The sequence below is a fragment of the Hydra vulgaris genome, chromosome 06 (assembly GCF_038396675.1).
Source record: "Hydra vulgaris chromosome 06, alternate assembly HydraT2T_AEP".
NCBI classification, from domain to species: Eukaryota; Metazoa; Cnidaria; class Hydrozoa; order Anthoathecata; family Hydridae; genus Hydra; species Hydra vulgaris.
The window spans coordinates 22,322,990-22,343,656 of NC_088925.1; the positions used below are offsets into that span (position 1 = coordinate 22,322,990).

General features: G+C 25.3%; 1 protein-coding gene across 2 annotated transcripts in view; it reads left to right on the top strand.

Annotated features, from left to right (window-relative positions):
* Positions 1–20,667, top strand: part of LOC100204981 (proliferation-associated protein 2G4) — a 122,131-nt gene that overhangs the window by 90,628 nt on the left and 10,836 nt on the right. The window contains exons 2-5 of one of the 2 annotated variants that reach the window (XM_065799585.1): positions 12,220–12,348; positions 12,781–12,886; positions 12,992–13,061; positions 13,200–13,292. In XM_065799585.1, coding sequence (XP_065655657.1) covers positions 12,220–12,348; positions 12,781–12,886; positions 12,992–13,061; positions 13,200–13,292 — 398 coding nt within the window. The remainder of the gene's footprint in view (positions 1–12,219; positions 12,349–12,780; positions 12,887–12,991; positions 13,062–13,199; positions 13,293–20,667) is intronic. The other variant, XR_010639059.1, reaches the window with a different exon arrangement.

Here is a 20,667-nt window from a genome sequence, read left to right on the forward strand (position 1 = left end):
ATATATATTTTTTAAATTGATTTAAATTATATATTTTTTATAAGAATTAGATTATATTGTTATGATCTTTGCTTTAAGCTTAGTGTTTAAAGTATTAGCATTTTCGAAGCAATAAAATCAATCATTACAATCAAATAAAAATTAATTTTTAATTTTATTTGAGTTTTTTTCATTAGTAAATAGCGCTTATATCTAACATAATTGTCATTTAAACTTTTGTAACAAACATTTTTACATAATCATTATTCAAAAGTTAATGTTTATTTTTAAAAATTAGTTATTTATTTTATCTTACTGCTCATAAAATAATTTCAAAGTTAAATAAAAAAGTTAATTAAAATTGTTTACTGCTTACGTAAAATCACTTAAGACATACGTAAATAGTTCTATGCAAAACGTTTTAAAACAAGCCTGCAACATGTTTAGAGCTTCTGGACATCGGAGGCCATGAAAAAATAAAGATATAAAGCTGGAGTTCTTTTGGAACTCCGCATCCCTGCATAGAACAGCAGATGATCTGGAATCTGGTCTCACTTCTGTAACAAATTGGGGCTCAAAGTGGCTATTGAATTTTTACTCCAACAAAACTATCGCAATACTATTGAAATTCCTATATTGATGAATAGCAACCCTCTGAGTCCTCTTTACATCTTGGATTGTCATCTACTACTGACCTCATATATACAATGAATTGCTAAGTTAGCTAGTTGTGCCTGCTCATCTGCATAGCTTAAGCCTCTCTCCCATTGTCATAAAGTTGCATCTCTTTCTCTTCTACAAATACTATCACAGTTACCACTCAAAAGAGCTATCATCTTTAGCCCATAATCCCAAACTCGTTTTTGCTTGTATTTTTAATTCTCGCTTATACTTTACTGTATCTATCCCTGCATGCTTTAAAAACTTCGATTGTTCTATCCCCCTCCCTTATTCATATTTTAAAGTAAAGTTACTTTAAGTTATGAATAAGTTGAGTTAAAATCTCCCCATTGCAATGGAATGATTTAATTGCTTAATTTTTTTTTTGTTTCTATTTTTACAAAGAGTTGTTTAAAAGTCTATTTTTAACCTTGACTTGATAATGAAATGATAAAAAAAAAGATTACTATTTTAAAAAGGCTATGTTATTGTAAATAAAATTTGTTTGTTTATTAAACAATCATTAGAAGTAATTTGTAAAAGCGTTTTGTGTAACTTTAATAAAATGTTTCAAAAGGTATGTTTTTTTCAAACACAATTAAAAATTTAGCAATTAGGCTAAACTGTTTACTTGATGTTTCTTTTTTCAGAGCAGTTCTAAAATGTTTAAATCATCAAAACATCTAAATATTCGTGGTCAAAGTTGTCAACAAAAAAAGATCATTTGCGTTGTTAGCAATAGTGTGTTCAATCGCACACTATTCTTGTCCATAAAAAAAAAGTATAAGCGACAACTTTAAACAATGATGATCTCTTTAATAAACTTTATATAAGATTCATTAAATTTAATTCGTTTGAAAAGTAGAAAGATATTGTTGAGAAGAAAAAAAAGACTAACTTTTTTGAAAGTCGTTTAAATTGAATAACTTTGATTTTTAATGATGTTTTTATATTATTGAAATGCATTAAACTAAAGTAACAAATCACTGTTTATGATTTTTTATAAAAATATTATTGAATAGTATATATTTTATATATATAAGTACGAATTTTTTTATTATAAGTATCTTTAAATTTAAAAAAAAATTGTATTAACTTTTTAAACTAACTATTTAATTATATTTTCTTTTGTTTGCATTACCGGCGAAAAATTATTAAAAATCTTTTTTTAGGTTTTAAATGCATTTATTAAACAATTTTAAGCGCATTTAATAAACAATTGTTAAATGTAACTTGTTACTTTATTTAAAAAGGGCTTCACATAATATTATAAAAGCAATAGTAAAGATTAACAATTCAAAGTTATTTCAAATATAATTTATATAATCTCATCGTTAAATTTTATTTATTTTAGTTGAGTTATTTTATTTTTTGTTATTTTTTTTTACAAAGATTTATTTGCTTTTTTTACGAAAAGTTTTTAAAGTTTCTTTTTAGTTAAGATAATATTAATAGCCGTGGTCAAGTTTTTAAAATCAAATAGTATTTGCAAGTTCGCGATGTGAGTCTGATGTAATAACAGGGTGGCCACTGATCATGAAAATGTTATGGAATTTTATTTAATCATGGAAAAAGTCATGGAATTCCTAAATTTTAATTGAAAGTCATGAAAAATTCATGGAACTTTTAAAAATGATTTTTAGTCTAAGTCCTTTTTGAAAAAAATATTTTTGCAGTGTAAGTTATAGATTATCAGAAAAGTAAAAGAAAAAAAGTTTTTTTTGGATATGGTTTCAGAACTTTATACCAAATGCATACCGCATGGCAAGTACTGAATAATTTACTGGTTAGTGATTTATCATAAAAGTTTATGAAGAGTCATAGAAAAGTCATGGAATTTCATTTTCAAATTTGAGTGGCCACCCTGAATAATGTGCTATTTTTCTGTCAACCATAAATTGCAAAATTTACCTCCTGATTTAAATGGCTCGCTCGAATATTCCATTTTAGTATTGGTTCTAAAGCTTCTTTTTTTTTTTTTTTACATTTTACACGCAAATTTCAAAAGTTTAGTGTTGATTGCCTTACTTTCATATACAAAAGAGTTTATATGTTTATACCACCTATCTTTGAAAGTTTTTTCAGTAAGCCCAATGTAAAAATACCCTTCTTCTGCCACAAAAATAAATTTCTAATGAAAAACTTTTAATTTCATCAAAGCGGACACTCTATAACATTTTATGTATATAATTTTTATTGTTACTTTTTTGTTGCTGTTACTAGTGATCAACCGAAATTCTGTTTTATCGGTTTCAGGCAAAATTTTAATTTTAACTGATACCAAAATTTCGGCTTTGGTACTTTTTATGAATTCGATAAAAAGCAAAATTTTGGTAAATCATTCCGAAAACCAATTATCAAATTTAGAAAAACAGATATTTTTTCAGAATTTTCACAAAATTATTAAGAATTTTCACTAAATACCTCGAACAAATCTTGTTTTGCAGAGAAAATCTGCCAGTTTTTAAATTTTGCTATTAGCTTATATCGCCAACTTATGTATTAGATCTCAATTTTGGATACATGTGTAATTAATTCAAACATATACAATATAATAGAGTATAAAAAAACAAATTAAATTAAAATAAAACTTCTAGTTATGTAATCAGGGACTATTCTAGGAAAAAAGTTTAAGTAGCGGTACACCATCACATAATGGAGAAATTTAGCTAAAATATTCCCAAATATAGGATTTTACTGCGATAAAAACAATATTTGTCCTTGAAAATGTAAAAAAGTTCCTTAATTTTTACTTTGAACGGCATGGTTGCCGCTGTCGAAAATGGTATAGAATAGCCCCTGGTAATTGAAATATATCCTAATAATTATTTAGTTTTCACTATATCATTTGATCTACCAATTATAACACAATGTATTAAGCACTCTACCTACTGGAAATATTAACACAGTTACTACTATATATATATGCGGGCAACTGAAATAGTTTTTATTTCTCATTTGAGTCGTCCGCTATGATCATCAGTAATCCAGTATAATAGTTTTATGAGAAGCCAAAGAGGTGAAAGCCAAAACGGCAAAGAAACATTTTATAAAAAGAAAAATATTCTATTATTCTCTCTCAATCTTCAATCAAATTTAATTTTAACAAATATTTAAAACATGTTTTTAAATGTTTTAAACATTTTTTATTGTACTAAGACTTGTTTTTTTTCTACTTGTATCATTAATTGCATTTTAATTATGGTTTTTCACGCGCATCTTAATAGTGTTTTTTATTATGTTAATTTTGTTTGACAAAGTTAAAATGAAAATTTATTTTACTAATGAAAAACAAAAAAGATTCAATGTTATTAATGATTAAACTAGCCATTCACAAGATTCAAAATTCAACTATAAGGTTTAAAAAAATGATACATTAGCATATGGAATTGAAAAATGTAATTTTGAAACTCATTTTAAATTAAGAAAAAACGTGCCTCAAAATGCAACAACAACATTTAAAAAAACAGTACAGTCGCACTTCGAAGTATAAAATCGTGTCTGCTTTTTTTTAAGTTTAGTAAAATTATATAACGCACCATAATGTACTCATTATTAAACAAAGTGTATACTACTTTAAAAAGAAATAAAATCTTCAGAGATCAAAATATGGTTTTATTATTAAAAACTTTTTTATAAGTAAAAAACTGATTGGTCGTCCTGCCAGGCTACTAAAAGGCATTTTTTTATTTTTTTATTTTAACTGCCCTTCGAGAAAACGAGTCATTGGGTGCTACCAAACAAACATAAGGATACACCCCTGATATATATTAAATTGTTAGAGCTCGAAATTCGGTCAGCAGAAAAATTTCATACAAAGGGGTTATCATAGTACATAGAAATTAGGTCAGCAATCTTTTGCCAACCTCAGAAACTTTAAGGTCAGCATTTGGCAATTGCTGACCCTAATTCCGATGGCTGTATATTTATGTATGTATTTATATATATATATATATATATATATATATATATATATATATATATATATATATATATATATATATATATATATATATACAGAGAAATATATGTATATAAATATATATATATACACACATATATTTCTCTGTAAATACTATACATATATATATACATATGTAAATACTATACATACATATATATATATATATATATATATATATATATATATATATATATATATATATATATATATATATATATAAATACATACATAAATATACAGCCATCGGAATTAGGGTCAGCAATTGCCAAATGCTGACCTTAAAGTTTCTGAGGTTGGCAAAAGATTGCTGACCTAATTTCTATGTACTATGATAACCCCTTTGTATGAAATTTTTCTGCTGACCGAATTTCGAGCTCTAACAATTTAATATATATCAGGGGTGTATCCTTATGTTTGTTTGGTAGCACCCAATGACTCGTTTTCTCGAAGGGCAGTTAAAATAAAAAAATAAAAAAATGCCTTTTAGTAGCCTGGCAGGACGACCAATCAGTTTTTTACTTATAAAAAAGTTTTTAATAATAAAACCATATTTTGATCTCTGAAGATTTTATTTCTTTTTAAAGTAGTATACACTTTGTTTAATAATGAGTACATTATGGTGCGTTATATAATTTTACTAAACTTAAAAAAAAGCAGACACGATTTTATACTTCGAAGTGCGACTGTACTGTTTTTTTAAATGTTGTTGTTGCATTTTGAGGCACGTTTTTTCTTAATTTAAAATGAGTTTCAAAATTACATTTTTCAATTCCATATGCTAATGTATCATTTTTTTAAACCTTATAGTTGAATTTTGAATCTTGTAAATGGCTAGTTTAATCATTAATAACATTGAATCTTTTTTGTTTTTCATTAGTAAAATAAATTTTCATTTTAACTTTGTCAAACAAAATTAACATAATAAAAAACACTATTAAGATGCGCGTGAAAAACCATAATTAAAATGCAATTAATGATACAAGTAGAAAAAAAACAAGTCTTAGTACAATAAAAAATGTTTAAAACATTTAAAAACATGTTTTAAATATTTGTTAAAATTAAATTTGATTGAAGATTGAGAGAGAATAATAGAATATTTTTCTTTTTATAAAATGTTTCTTTGCCGTTTTGGCTTTCACCTCTTTGGCTTCTCATAAAACTATTATACTGGATTACTGATGATCATAGCGGACGACTCAAATGAGAAATAAAAACTATTTCAGTTGCCCGCAGGGGCTATCGGGAAAAAACCAGAGGGTAAACCACTGTGTATATATATATTCATATATATATATATATATACAGGGCTCAATTTAACAGTCGGACATTGCTGCCCCTCAGATCATTCTTGTGACCCTGTTAGAGGAGGCAACAAACCATTGTTGGTTTTTTCATTAAAAATGAATAGAAGTTGGATGTCCCCCATAAATCAGATCTCAAACACAATCCGGCGGCGGCGATGTCTGACCATTAAATTGAGCCCTATATATATATATATATATATATATATATATATAATATATATATATATATATATATATATATTTATGTATATATATATGTATTTATTTATATATATATGTATATATATATGCATATATATGTATATATATGTATGCATATATGTGTGTATATGTATGCATATATATGTGTGTATATGTATGCATATATATGTGTGCATATATATGCATATATATACGTATGCATATATATGTGTGTATATATGTATGTATATGTATTTTTGTATATATGTATGTATTTATGTATATATATATGTATTTATGTATATATATATGTATTTATGTATATATATGTATATATATATGCATATATATATGCATATATATACGTATGCATATATATGTGTGTATATGTATGCATATATATGTGTGTATATATATGCATATATATACGTATGCATATATATGTGTGTATATATGTATGTATTTATGTTTATATATGTATTTATGTATATATATGTATATATATGCATATATATATGCATATATATATGTATATATATGCATATATATATGCATATATATGTATATATATGTATGCATATATATGTGTGTATACATATGCATATATATATGTATATATATGTATGCATATATATATGTGTATATATATATGTATGCATATATGTGTGTATATATGTATGTATTAGGGTGTCCCAAAAAACAACATTTTTGAAAAATATATGCAGAGACCCCCTTAATGCGTTCTATCTAATACAAAAACACATTTTTTGAATAAAAAATATTTTAAGGGGTCCCTCAAGACCCTCGAATATTTAATGGTCCCTAATATTTTCAAAAAAAAAGTTTTTTAAAAGTATGTTAACTTGGTACTCAAAGGAAGCAAAATTATATAAAAATTTCAAAAATAATATTTAATTTGGAAAAATTTTAACTTATTTATAAAAATTGTCATAAAAATACATTAAAAAAGCATTTTTTTGTTAAAACGTGTAATTTTTCATGTAATAAAACCAAAAATAACAATTCTATATTTGAAATCTATATTGTTTTTGAAATTTATATATAATTTTGCTTTATTTGAGTACCAGGTTGATATATTTTTGAGAAATTTTTTTTTTGAAATTATTTGGGACCCTATAAATATTCAAAGGTCTTGAAGGACCCCTTAAAATATTTTTTATTCAAAAAAATTTTAAATCTAGTGTTTTTGTATTAGATAGAACACATTAATGGGGTCTCTGTATATATTTTTCAAAAATGTTGTTTTTTGGGACACCCTAGTATGTATATATATATGTGTATATATAAATGTGTGTGTATATATATATATATATATATATATATATATATATATATATATATATATATATATATATATATATATATATATATATATATATATATATATCTATGCATACATACATACACACACACACAGGCTTTGGTAGAAAGGCAAATTAAACTGATGCATAAACTTATTGGTAAAAAAATATTAAATATGTTGATGGTTTTTATTTAGCTATATTTTTAATAAGCTACCCATATGATAAAATTTTAACATAAATAAAAAAAACATTGTTTAAAATAAGTTTAAAACTGTTTTTTTTTTTTAATCAAAAATATAATTTGGCATGTGCAAAAAAAAATTTAACTTGATTATCAAGTAATATTATGTTATGAAAAATAGTTTTATTCAGACAGCAATAACTATTCTGTATAACTCATCTGTATTACCTTATAAGTTAAGTAATTAGTATGTTAAAATGGAGGTGAAATATATGTGCACTTTGCAAAAAACAATTACTATGTTCAAGTTTAACAAGATCACTTGAGAGTAAATTTATATAAATTTATAAAATTATAGAACAGAAAAAATAAATAAATAAAGTGCATACAAATAGCTCTAACCAAAAACAAAAAGTCCAGTGTAACTTTGAAAAACTATTATCTTAACTTTAAAGTATTTAACTTATTAAAAGTTGAATTAAATAAGTCTTTTTGTCATGCACTATAATAACAAGAGGGAGAAAGATTTGCCATTCTCCCTATTGTTATTATAGTGTCAAAATTTTCATGTTTGATGACATTAATATTCACAAAAAAAGCTTTCCCAAGACTATTTAGGTGGGTAGCCCCTGTATCCTGTCAAGTTTATTTTAGATAGGCTATTCATAGCTCCTGCCAAAGCGTTTATATAAATATTATTTTTATAATATATATATATAAATATGTATAAAAGTTTCCTTTGTAGAAATATATATATAGTATATATATGTATCTCCAAGTTAAGAGTAGTAAAAGTGGCAAAGCTTGTTTTTATATGCAGAACATTAAATAATATATTGATTGATGAATTATATCAGTAATACTGATAAAAGATAAAATTTACTTGTGTAAAATGCCTAGTGTTTTGTTTTAATTGAAAAAGTTGATTAAACTTATTTATTAAAATTATTTAGAAAAAGTACTTCAAACCTAAACAACCATGTTTTTTTTTTGTTTCTTTTTCTTTTTTAACTCTATCCAATATTTTTATATTTCAGCATGCGTAATGAGCACCTAATTTGATAGGTTGCTCAATATTTTGTTTAAACTACCAGGTAGTTTTAACAAAATACATTGAGCAACCTATGAAATATAAAATAATTTAAACTAAGCTTGGCTTATGCTTACATGCACACAAAGTTTTAGCTATAAACAAATTGTTTTTACAGTCAGTTTTGTGCTGCCTATACCCTATACTGACTTTTTTCCCCATTTATATGTACTTATCTTTTAATTAAAATCTGTAATCTTTCAGTTCTTTACATTCTTAGTATATTAAAAAACGTGAACACTGTTTTTAATAAATGGTTAGGTTGTTGCAAAAATTTATGATAGCAAAAATAATGAGTTGTAACTTAAATACTTTAACTGATTGTGTGTGTAAGCACCAGTTAATTTAAGTATTATGGATTTTAAAAAAAGTAACAATAAAATATGTGCATTAATTTTTAGTGTTGTTATCAACTTAGTCAATAACAATACTCAAAATTAATAATAACACTGTAATCGAAAAGTCAATTTAATTGGCTACGCACTTCCTACTAATCGACTAAAAGTTGATTTAGCTGAGAAAAATCTTAGTTTTTGTTTTTTCATTTAGTAACAATAGTATGCACTATTATAATGGTTACCTAGTTTTTTTGTCTACTTTCTTAAACTTTTATCTAATTTATAGCGTGTTAGCATTATTTATACCTAATTAAACTTTTGATTATGTATTTCATTATTTTTTTCTTTTTTTTTATTAGATGTTTTTGATTTTGAAAAATATTTTCATGCAGGACCACTCTAGCTCCAAAATCTAAATGTCATCTATCCAATCACATTGTAAATATAGCAACTTCAAAAAAAGTTTTTATTTTTGAAAAGATTTGACTTAGAAAAAGTAGACTTTAGAAAATATATTAGTCGATTTAGTTGACAGTCAAACTATATAATAGTCGTAACAACACTATTAATTTTAAAATACAACTAATACAAAATTATACTTAAGTTTTGCTTTATACTAATTGTGTTTTGTATGTAACAAAAAATGAAATAAAAATTTATTTTTGTTACAGGAAAAATCTAATCAATTATTTATTTAAAGATTTAAATGTTTTTAATTGAATATTAACCGATAATAAAAGTAATGATATAAAGATTTATTTTCAAATATGACTTTTTTTGTTTTAAAGTAACTAAATAATAAGTGGTTTAAATTGTTTTTAAACTCCTATTTTCAATTTTTTATAAATATTCATCTTGAAGAGTAAAAGCATTAAATTGACGGTTTTATTTGATAAATTAAAAAAATATTTTAAATAAGAATTTAAATAAGATATAAAAGTAGTCACAATTTCTTTTATTTAAAATATTTGATCACTGATAAATTCATTTAGACTTATGATTTATGTTTTAATATTACATTGATTTATGATTTATTATTGACTTGAGATTTATGTTTTAATATTACATTGAACTGTATGTTTTCCCCTAGTTTTATCAGATTTATTAAATCAAACAAATTAAAATATTAAAGTTAAAATCATAATTTTTGATGTAATGTGATAATGTGAATTTCAAGCTCAATATAAATGTTTTAAATTAAATAACAATTATTGAATCTTGTGACAAAAACAGAGTTTACAGTTTTTAAAAAATAAAAATATAAAGACCGTTTCCAGATATCACAATTCAAACATTTCTAGATATCGCAATTCAAAATCACTTAATTTCAGCCTGCCATTTTCATACAATTTACACATATACAAGGCTCAATTTAACGGTCAGACATCAGACATTGTCTGGCTAAAACCTAAGATTGTCTGACCAATTTACAAAGTAATCAGACATTTTGACCGACTCGAATTAAGTTCTACAAAATAAAGCTTGGGCATGAATAATGTGTGATTAAACGCTATTGCTGATCACGCACATTTTTTTTTATTATTACAACTTGACCACGACTGTTTAAATGTTTTGATGATTTAAATATTTTAGAAATGCGCTGAAAAAAGAAACGGTAAGCTAAACTTAAAGTAGGAAAAAGTTGAAAAACTTAAAAGTAAGCAAAACAGTTCAACACGAAAAAGAAAATCTAGCTTTAAAGTAAAACTAAAAAACTTAAAGTTAAAATTACTTTTTGTTACGTTTTTAATTGCATTTGAACAAAAATTAATATTTAATGTTTTAACGTTTAATCAAAGTTATGCAAAACGCTTTTACACACTACATTTATTGATTGTTTAATAAATGAACAAATTTTATTTAAATTATTGAAAAGTGAAATTAAATTATTGAAAGGAAAAATATATATTATTAAGTTGTATAAACATTTCTTTCTAAAAGTTGCACAAAAAATTTTTTTTTTTTTTTTTTTTTCAAAATAACGTGGTCTTTTTAAAATTGTTATTTTTAATCGTTTGATGCTTTAATTAGTAAATCAAGTTTTTTTTTTTAAAAAATAATTTTTTGTAAAAATAGAAACAAACAAAAAATAAAGCAATTAAATCACAGGAAGACTTGATTTAACTTCATAATTTAAAGTAACTTAAAAAAATAATCTTTTAAAAGATTTTTTGAAAGACATGCAAAAATTTCAAACATTTAAATTTATAAAAATATATACCTACTAAAAAAAAATTTTAATTTAACATATAATTTACAAATATGTTTATTTTAAACAATCATTATAATTAATTTTTGATTTTATTTTAAAGCCTTCGCGTAAAATAAAAACTTAATTTCAATGATTCAATTTAAATCAATGATTAAAAGTTATTTGTAATGTAACACTTTTTTTTTATTGCATTTAAATTGTTAAAACCTCTAAACAGCCATTGTCAATTTGTAAAGAAAAAAAAAAAAAGTGTTGCCAGTTACAGCGTGAAAATTTGTCTAAAAAAACACAATATTAAATTGAAATTTTTTTTATTAAAGAACAAAAATTGATGAAATACTCTAAATAATAAGGAAAGAAACTAAACTTCACTAGAGTAATGTTAAATAAACTGAATAACATTACAAAGACTTCAATTGCATAACTTGGTTCTGTAGAACCGTGAAAATTATATTTTAACAATTTAATCAGACACTGTCAAGCTTTGATTGGACATTATGTCCAGGACTTTATAAAAAATTAAATTGGGCCCTGCATATATTGTGGTTCCATTCTGTGTAAAATAAATGCTAATCTCTGAACATTAAATAATTTTATTTATAAGCTTTTTAGCCATAGTGAAGCAACTCAGCTAGAGAAAAAAAACTTGGGTATAAAGTCCTATCTTAAATGTTGATTTTTAATAAAAATTTGTAAATTTTATATGACAATCTTCCAATTCATGGTATCAAAATAAAAGTTCTCAATCATAATTTGAAAATTAAGTTAATTTTAAATGAGCATCCAGTTGTAAAATATTCTCTAATACCAATTTTAGTTAAAAATAGATTTATAAAAAACTACATCAACAAAAGAGCTGACATTCTGGGATAGAGTGTTATTTATTTTTTGTTGTTACATAAAGTTTGTTATAAAAGAGAGTGTTATGCAGTTAGTCAAGATAACTATATTATGTTTTAATTTCAGATTATTTTTGATTTTTTTAGGAGTCCTTAAAGCTATTATAGCAGAATGCAAGGATGGAGCTTCCGCTAGAGCAATTTGTGAACTGGGTGATAAACTTATTTTAGAAGAAACTAACAAGATCTACAAAAAGGAAAAAGAACTTAAAAAAGGTTTTTATTTAAGTATATGGTTTCATTTATTTAGGGTTGTTAAATTTAGTTTAGTTTAGTGTCACATCCTATCACAAAGGTTTTCTTGAATGAAATTGTTTTCAAAATTTTAGTTATTTAATTATTAAAACTGTTAAAAGTCTAATGTGCAGTTGCAGTGTGCTAGGTCCAGAGCAAATGTGTACAGTTGCAGTTTAATGCTTCTCATGCATTTCTATATGCAACAGGCAATTCATTATTTTTTTATTTTTATAACCTAAAAATACTGTGTATCTTTATTAATACACTAACTGTCTCTTAAGAAGTAAAATACTAGCATGTTAACTTTATTACCGCATAAAAATACATAAATTTTACCTGGGCAATGGTTTGTTTTTTTTTTAAACCCTGATTTTTTTTTATGTCATTACTATAAAACTTCAACTAATTTAGGTATTGGTTTTCCCACATGCATATGCATCAACAATGTTGTATGTCATTTCTCTCCACTTCAAAGTGAAACTGACATGATATTAAAAACTGGAGACCTTGTTAAAATGTAATTTTTTTTTTTCTATACATGTTTTAAAATATTTTAATTAGAAATTAGGCCAAAAAGTTCTCGTCTTTTCTTAAAAAAAATCTTTCTTTTTTTTTTATTTAGAGATTTAGGTACACACGTTGATGGATTTATTGGTGGAGTTGCACATACTCTTGTTGTTGGTGCATCTAAAGTTAGTTTCTCTTTTTATATATATTGGTTAATAAATAAATTAGGCTCAATAACTCAATAGACTCCTTTTATTGAGAAAACCTTTTTGCATTTGAAAGTAATTGAGTAAGTTTAACTATCGGTTTTAATATTTTCTTAGGAGAACAAAGTTACTGGAAGAAAAGCTGATGTACTTCTTGCAGCATATTATGCTGGTGAAGTAGCTCAAAGGCTTGTAAAACCTGGAAATAATGTGAGTTTTTTTTTATATATTATTTACTAATTTTTTATCATTTGTATTATTTTACATGAATATTTCGGTGAAGATTTGTTGCAAACATGGTATAATTTGAACAAATGGCTTTCAGAAAGAATAATAAGTTCAATACAGAATTGTTAAATTTACTAGTCATTAATAACTTTTATTAATAATTTTTATCAGCAGCAATTCAATTGTTGTCATAAATTGTTGTTATAATTAAATTGTTGTAATAAGTTGGGACCTGTTTTTATTGGGTACTTTGTTTGGGATTTGATACCTATTAATAAAAACTTAAATTAAAAAATTAGAATCAAAAAAATAGTGGAAGCAAGTTGAAAAATGTGAGTCTTTAAGACTGATGTGTTAACACTGATATTTCAAATATAACGAGATTCAGGGATTAAAAGTCTGACAAAAAACCGCAAGAAATATTTTAAATGTTATATAAAGGGATTGATCTGGAAATCGTTTTCAACATATATTTTATTTTATGCATACATATAATTTATTGTATTCATATTCATTATGATAAGATAAAAAAAGAATGATCATTATTAGATAAAAACACTTTATGCCAAGTTATGCTATGACAAAAGTTAACCAAAAAATAACCAAGAAAATAAAAATATATAAAGTATAACCAAGTTATGCTATGGCAAAAGTTGAGAATAAGTTTTTCACTTTTCCTTACTTTAAATCATAGAATATTATTTAACTTTTTAAATATATAACACATAACAAACCTTCCCAGGAAGCGTGTGCGGTTGTATGCCTTGTTTGTCCACATTTAAAATAACTCATTATATTATATATATTATATACACTATATTATATTACTATATACTACACTATATTATATACTCAGTCTTCTCTGTTTAGCCAGCGCTTGCCCATATGCCCGCAAAAACTTTGGCAAGCGCATAGAAAAACGCTTGGCTAAAAAATAAAAGCGTTTTGTTTTAAATTGCAACAAAAAATATTTTAGTTCGTTTGTTCAACTTTTATGAAAAATGCTTTTTTTTTTTCTTTTTTTTACAAGTTTTTTTTTTGAATTATTTTATCTATTATTTATTCAAAGCATTCTTTTTGCTATTTTTTTTTAATTTAAAAAGCAGAAAAAAATGCTTTTTTTAAATCGCTTAGGGTAACTTAAAAAAGACCATCCTACCTGGCTTTTTTGTGTGTTGGCATTAAATTGCAAACAGAGAAGGCTGTATACTAAGCGTTTTTAGTATTTGTGGAAAAATATAGCCATATGAAACTACAGAATATAAATAATTTTTAAGAGCGTTTGTTATTTTCCACTACCAAACAATACATGTCCAGCAGATAACAATATATCGGAAACCAAAACATTTTTTCATATACAATTTCATTGCAGTTTTTTTTAGTCAGTATGCTAAAGAAATATTTTACTATTTGTGCTAGAAATACTGACGATTTTAAAATTTGTTTTTTATGTTTTTGCTTAACTTTACTGTTTTGATCAATGCGCAGAAAAGTGAGAAAATTAATCGAAATATCAAAGCATTTTCAAAACAAGTTAAGTCAAACTGGTTTAAAGCTTCAAAGCAAGTATTGAGAGATAAGTGGTGTTGTGTTAGTACACCAGGTACTAAAATGGTAGCATTATAAAATGCTACCTTTTGATGAAAATTTGTTTCAATATAAATAAACATCTGAAAATTTCAGGTCATAAACTCATTGTTGTTGTGTTATTGTTATAAGTTATTGTGTTTTGAAATTTAAAAAAATGGTAAAAAGCCTATTATGCAAAAGAAGTAAGAAATAAAAAAGAATAGATTTTTTATAACATTTGTTTTTTAAAAACTTCCAATTTTATTACATAATTTCGCAAATTATTAAAAAACTCATTTATTTTCCATTGATAAAAAATTCCGTTTTTACCCAACAAAATTAACAACAAGTATATTATTTAAATTTATGTTTTACGCAGAGTATTCTATCGTTGGCTCTTGCAATAGTTCAATTACATCAGATGGTAGACTTTTTTTTTTTTGTTATGTATCTTCTTTCTTAATGTGCAAATTAAAGGATCAGATGCACATAAAAGGCGATGAAAAAGGTCTATATTGTTTTTTTTCCGATCACATTTTCTTGTTTTCAGGGTAGCATTTATTTTTAGCCTCTTTTACAATATGATAGGATGGGTATAGAGAGCTGAATGGAAAAACATTGTTTCTTAAATGCTGATAAGTTTCTTTGGATAAATTAGCATCTAAGACTAGCGCTGATGATTGTTCTGAAGTAAGTGATTCTGTCGATAATTCTTTGTTGTATATTTTTTTCAACCACTTTTGCTTCTATAAACCTTGTATCCCTTTTCAAACTTTTACTTGCTGCATATAAAAGTTCGTTTAAATTATATTTACTCAAAAGCTCTTTAATTATGCAATATTTAGTTCTCACAGACGCATCTTCAAACAAAATCGAAGGGCGTCCACCTTAAAGTATAATATTATTTTATCAATTATTAAATGGTCGTAATAATAATACAAATAAATTATACACATTATAATAAATTTACACATAGTTAAAGTAAACATACCACAGGTTTTTGTTCGATTTTTTTTTTTACAGTCAAATATAGTTTGGTTTAACCAAACTTTATATCTTTTTTCAAATACTGCACTTGTTATATTCGATTTTTTCCACTTGTTTTAGCTTGGTAAATGAGTTTCCAAATAATTGACAAGTTATCATTGGATTCTTCAAAATTGCTTTGGGAAACAAAACTTAAAATCTTTGCATGTAAATCATCATTTTGTAGCAAATTATTTTCCATTATATAATTCATAAGACATCTCCTTTCCATTTTTAAGAGATTGTCTGTTCAATAAAATATTTTTAATTTGAAGGAAAGTAATTTAAAATGTTTTTAATAAAGTAATTTTTTAACCAGCAGTAGCTATGAAACTCAGTTCCTTTCCTTTATTTCTCATTGGTTGTTTTCGTGTTTTTTATCGATTATATATAATTTTATTGTTTTCGGAAATTATAAAATAAATAATAAATATTATGTCCCAAACTTGTACTACGTAGAAGTATATAATTCATATTTTATCACAGTCTCTGAGTTTTTATTACTTTAAAACGGTAGCATAAAAAATTAGGAATAATGGTTTCAATGCAATCTAAATGTTCATTGAGCAAATACAAGGAAGTTACTGGAAAGCAATTAAAAAATACAAAAATATTTAATTTTAAACTTATGTCTTTAATAAAAATTATTATAAAGTCAAACTGCAGTTTTTAAATTTCAAATCTTCTTAAATTTTTTATTATCAATCAAAAACGCATTAACAAGAAACGTGGACGTAGTTAATTGAATTTAAAAGTGTATTCGTTTAGGCAGCTATAGGCAGCCAATTTTTATACCACAAGATCAATGTCATATTGGTATTCAATTATAAATCATTTTAAGCAGTTGATACAGGTTGATCCAATGGTTTTAAATGATATTTTTGAAAAAATCAACAACTTATAACTCAAAATTATTGATGTTATGCATTGTTAAAAATATTTATATAAAATGCAAAAAATATTTTTTTTTTTTATCTGATTTAAATATTAACATAATACTATATAAATCATTTATAAGTTAAAAAATAAACTTAAACTTCTTTAAAATAAGAAATCAAAGTTTTCAAAAGATGTAAAAAAATAAAATTTTCACACTTTTTTTGTTGTTATTGATAAAAAGTATTAAAGGTAATATTTAAACAACAAATATGGCGTTTTATTGAAAAATTATTTTTTAATAAAATATAATTTTTGGCTTATTAATATATTGAGCAAAATTTGCCTTTTTCAAAATTTCAAAACTTTTTTTATGGTTTTGCCGGCTTCTGACCCACTGTGCATAGTATAAAACTTATATAAGCATATTAAATTATGATGAAATGGTTTTTAAAAAATTTTTGTTTTCTGTAAAAAAAATTCCCATCCATCCTTTTATTAAGACCTCTTAAATTTATATTAAAGTTAATGTCAGTTCAGAAAAAATACGGATCTAGAAAAAGTGATCATTTTGATCTTTAAAAAAATGCATAATAGGTCTAATTGCGAAATCTTAATATTGCTAAACATTTCTTTAAAAAGGGAAATCGAAGAAAAGAAAACAGATGTGGTAATTTAAGAAAAGCCACACATTCAGTGATAAGCATAATACTGTGGTAGACTTTATAAAGGTTCTTCTTGGGATGGAAGCCATTACAGCAGAAAGAAATCTAGAAAACTTTATTTGCTTAAAAGCATTAAAAACGCTTGGAAATTGGAAAATAGAAGCAACCTAATGTACCAGTAACATGAGTTTTTCTGAAAAAATTTCTATACTTAACTTTAATTTAGGGTTTGACTCTCCTAAATTAGAGGCATGTTTATTTTGCGGAAAAGTATGACACCAAATAAAGTGTGAAAATGGTTTAAAAAAAAATAACACTTTGATTATTGATTTAGCTTTTCACTAGCAAAGAGAAAATGCAAAATATAAATAGCACTTTAATTTACATGGCACACTTCTGACTGTTAAGACATGCATCAGTATTAGTCAAACAATTGAACTTTTGTTTCCTGTTTAAGGGTATACCTTTTTTCTATGTGATCGTGTATATAAAACTTTAGTAAAAAAGTTTATGAAAACAGAAAGAATATATTCTCCATAAGAGTATAGTGTTTACATTACTCAAGGAGCTGTGAAAATTGCTGGAATAGACTGGAATGTGTTTGATTCCAAATCAGTATGTCATAGAGTATTGCCAATTCAAATTCAGGAAAATGAACGCTTTTTTTATTACAACAGGATCAGCCTAAAATATTAAAGTATAAGAGGAATGTAATTTTAAAATTTTTCTGAATAGTCTTAAGATTATAACTAAAAGAGGCCATGATTGTTTTTCTTGTTTCTCTCAGATTCAAGTGATTCTGTTTGCAACCATGTATAACTTATTTGTTGTAAAGCATTTTCTTATGTTAAAACTCATAATAAAAAAACTGCAAATTTCAAAATGATTTAAGTCCATCATACATTTTCAAAAAAGCAATTAAGTCAATAATCAGGTTTATTTCATGATCCTATAGAATTGCCTTTTTTTCTATACGCATTAGGGTGACTTTTTTTCAACCTTTTTTTCTATACGCATTAGGGTGACTTTTTTTCAACCTTTTTCAATGTGACTTTTTTTCAACCCCATGCTCATGTACTAATGAACTTTTACCTAAAAAGCACGAAATGAACTATTATTTGCGTATCTCTTGAAAAAAGTTCACCCCGCCACTGAAATATCGATTTTGACATTAGTACTGCTATGTATTCAAATGACATTTAAAATGTCATAGTCACGTAATACAATAAATTTTTAATTTAACAATGACTCAGACCGTTGACCTTGCTCTTATTGCATAGAATGAATAAAAGGTGCAGCTTGTCTTTATTTTTACATGTCGAATATATTTACTTCACTGCTTTAATTGCGCGCTCTATGCATTGATTACTTCTGGGGATCTGTAGTGTGGATGGTTCTCGCTTCCAGTGATTTTTCCAAGAGCTTAAAGACTTTTTGTATGGATTCAGTACTTCAGCCAAGTTATTAAAGTTGCTTCGTTGTACAGCTGGTCTTTAAACCAATGGTCTGCACAGCCATACGATATAAATCGACATTTATTAAAATGAAGGCCAGGATCGCCAGCATAGCTCTGGAATTCTACCTCGCATTGCTGATGTTGAATAATTTTTGAAACCTGATCAATAAAAAATGTCCCTTTCATCAAAAATTAGAACACTCAAGAGAGATGAAATAAAAATTTCATATAATCTCTTGAGCCTGACGTTTCGAGAATTACTTCTATTCCATTATCAAACTATGTTTTCAGTTGCTTTTACTCCTTAAACAGTTAAGATAAAAACAATGTTTAGCAATTGTTTTACTTCCAAGTTCTTCATCCATCACCAAATGGAGTATTCTATCTAATACATGGTGTTGATAATTAATAAACTGAGGTTTGTTGATGCGTTTCTCTGTAAACATTCGTTGCAATATTACAACAACACCATTCTTTTTTCCAGCGTTAACGCTGGCGGTGTCTGCAACAATCATCTGTATTGAATTCCATAGGTGAAATTTATCAAGGACTTAAAAAAATTCCTTGAGCAATAGTTTTTCCCCTGCCATCTACCAAGCCCAGGACATCCAATTTGATTTCTCTTCTTTCATTTTTAAGGACAACCACTTAATAATCGATTCCGTTGATATGCTTGCCATCAAAGTGTAAGGACCAACTTTCCATATGCAACTTTTCAATCATTTCTTTTTTCAGCTTGATTGCCTTTTTGATTTTTGACTTAAAAATAGCTGATTGACATTAAGTTAGGATGTCAATGCCTTCATGAGCCAATTACTTGCATATGTTAGCAGCTTTGTTTGTTGATACTCTTGTGTAGATCACCAAGTTGACTGCAATTTTACTTTTATGTTTTCTGCTTGGTGTGGTAGTCTCTTCTTCTTCTTCTTCTTCTTCTTCTTCTTCTTCTTCTTCTTCTTCTTCTTCTTCTTCTTCTTCTTCTTCTGATAGAGTATTGTTATTGAGGATGCTCAATAACAATTTCGTGGGCTAGTGCATTATTACTTTGCTGAACTTTTTTAACGAAACTTTTAGTATTTAAAACTTTTTTTAAATTACTTTACTTACTTTATTTTAACTACTTTAAAGTATTTTTTTAATGAAACTTTTAGGAGCCTATTAAAAACTCTTTTTAATTTTTAAATACATCTTTTCAAACAGAAGGATCCTTATGTTCAATATCTCTAGTAATTTGTATTAATGTTGGAAATTAGGCAATATAAAGGAAACAATTTCAGACAGGCATCAAATGTGGTTAATACATTTATAAAATAAAACAATGCTTTTCTATTATTAAATTTCTTTCGTCATAGCAAAATTTATTAATATATTGCGTAAATTAAAGGAGAATAACTTAATTAAAAGGGAAAGAAAAATCAGATTAGAGTTAGATGTGAGAGAGTTGAAATGAGTACTAAACCTATTACAAAATCATTAAAAACTGTTCAATCATGGAAATGCCATTTTCTTGGTCAAGAAGTTATATAAGCTACAATGCAGACACTGTTGTAATATAGTGTAAACTTTGCGCGAAGTATAAAAACATTCAAAGCGAAATTTGGATTATGGGGTCTGCTAGAAGTTCTTTAAATACCTTTTCAAATGGAACTGATGTTGTAATTCATCATCAGGTTTAATATTTATAATATAAAAAATGTCAAATAATTAACATATAGTTAATATGATTTAAAAAATGTCAAATACAGCACAAAAAAAAAATTGCGAA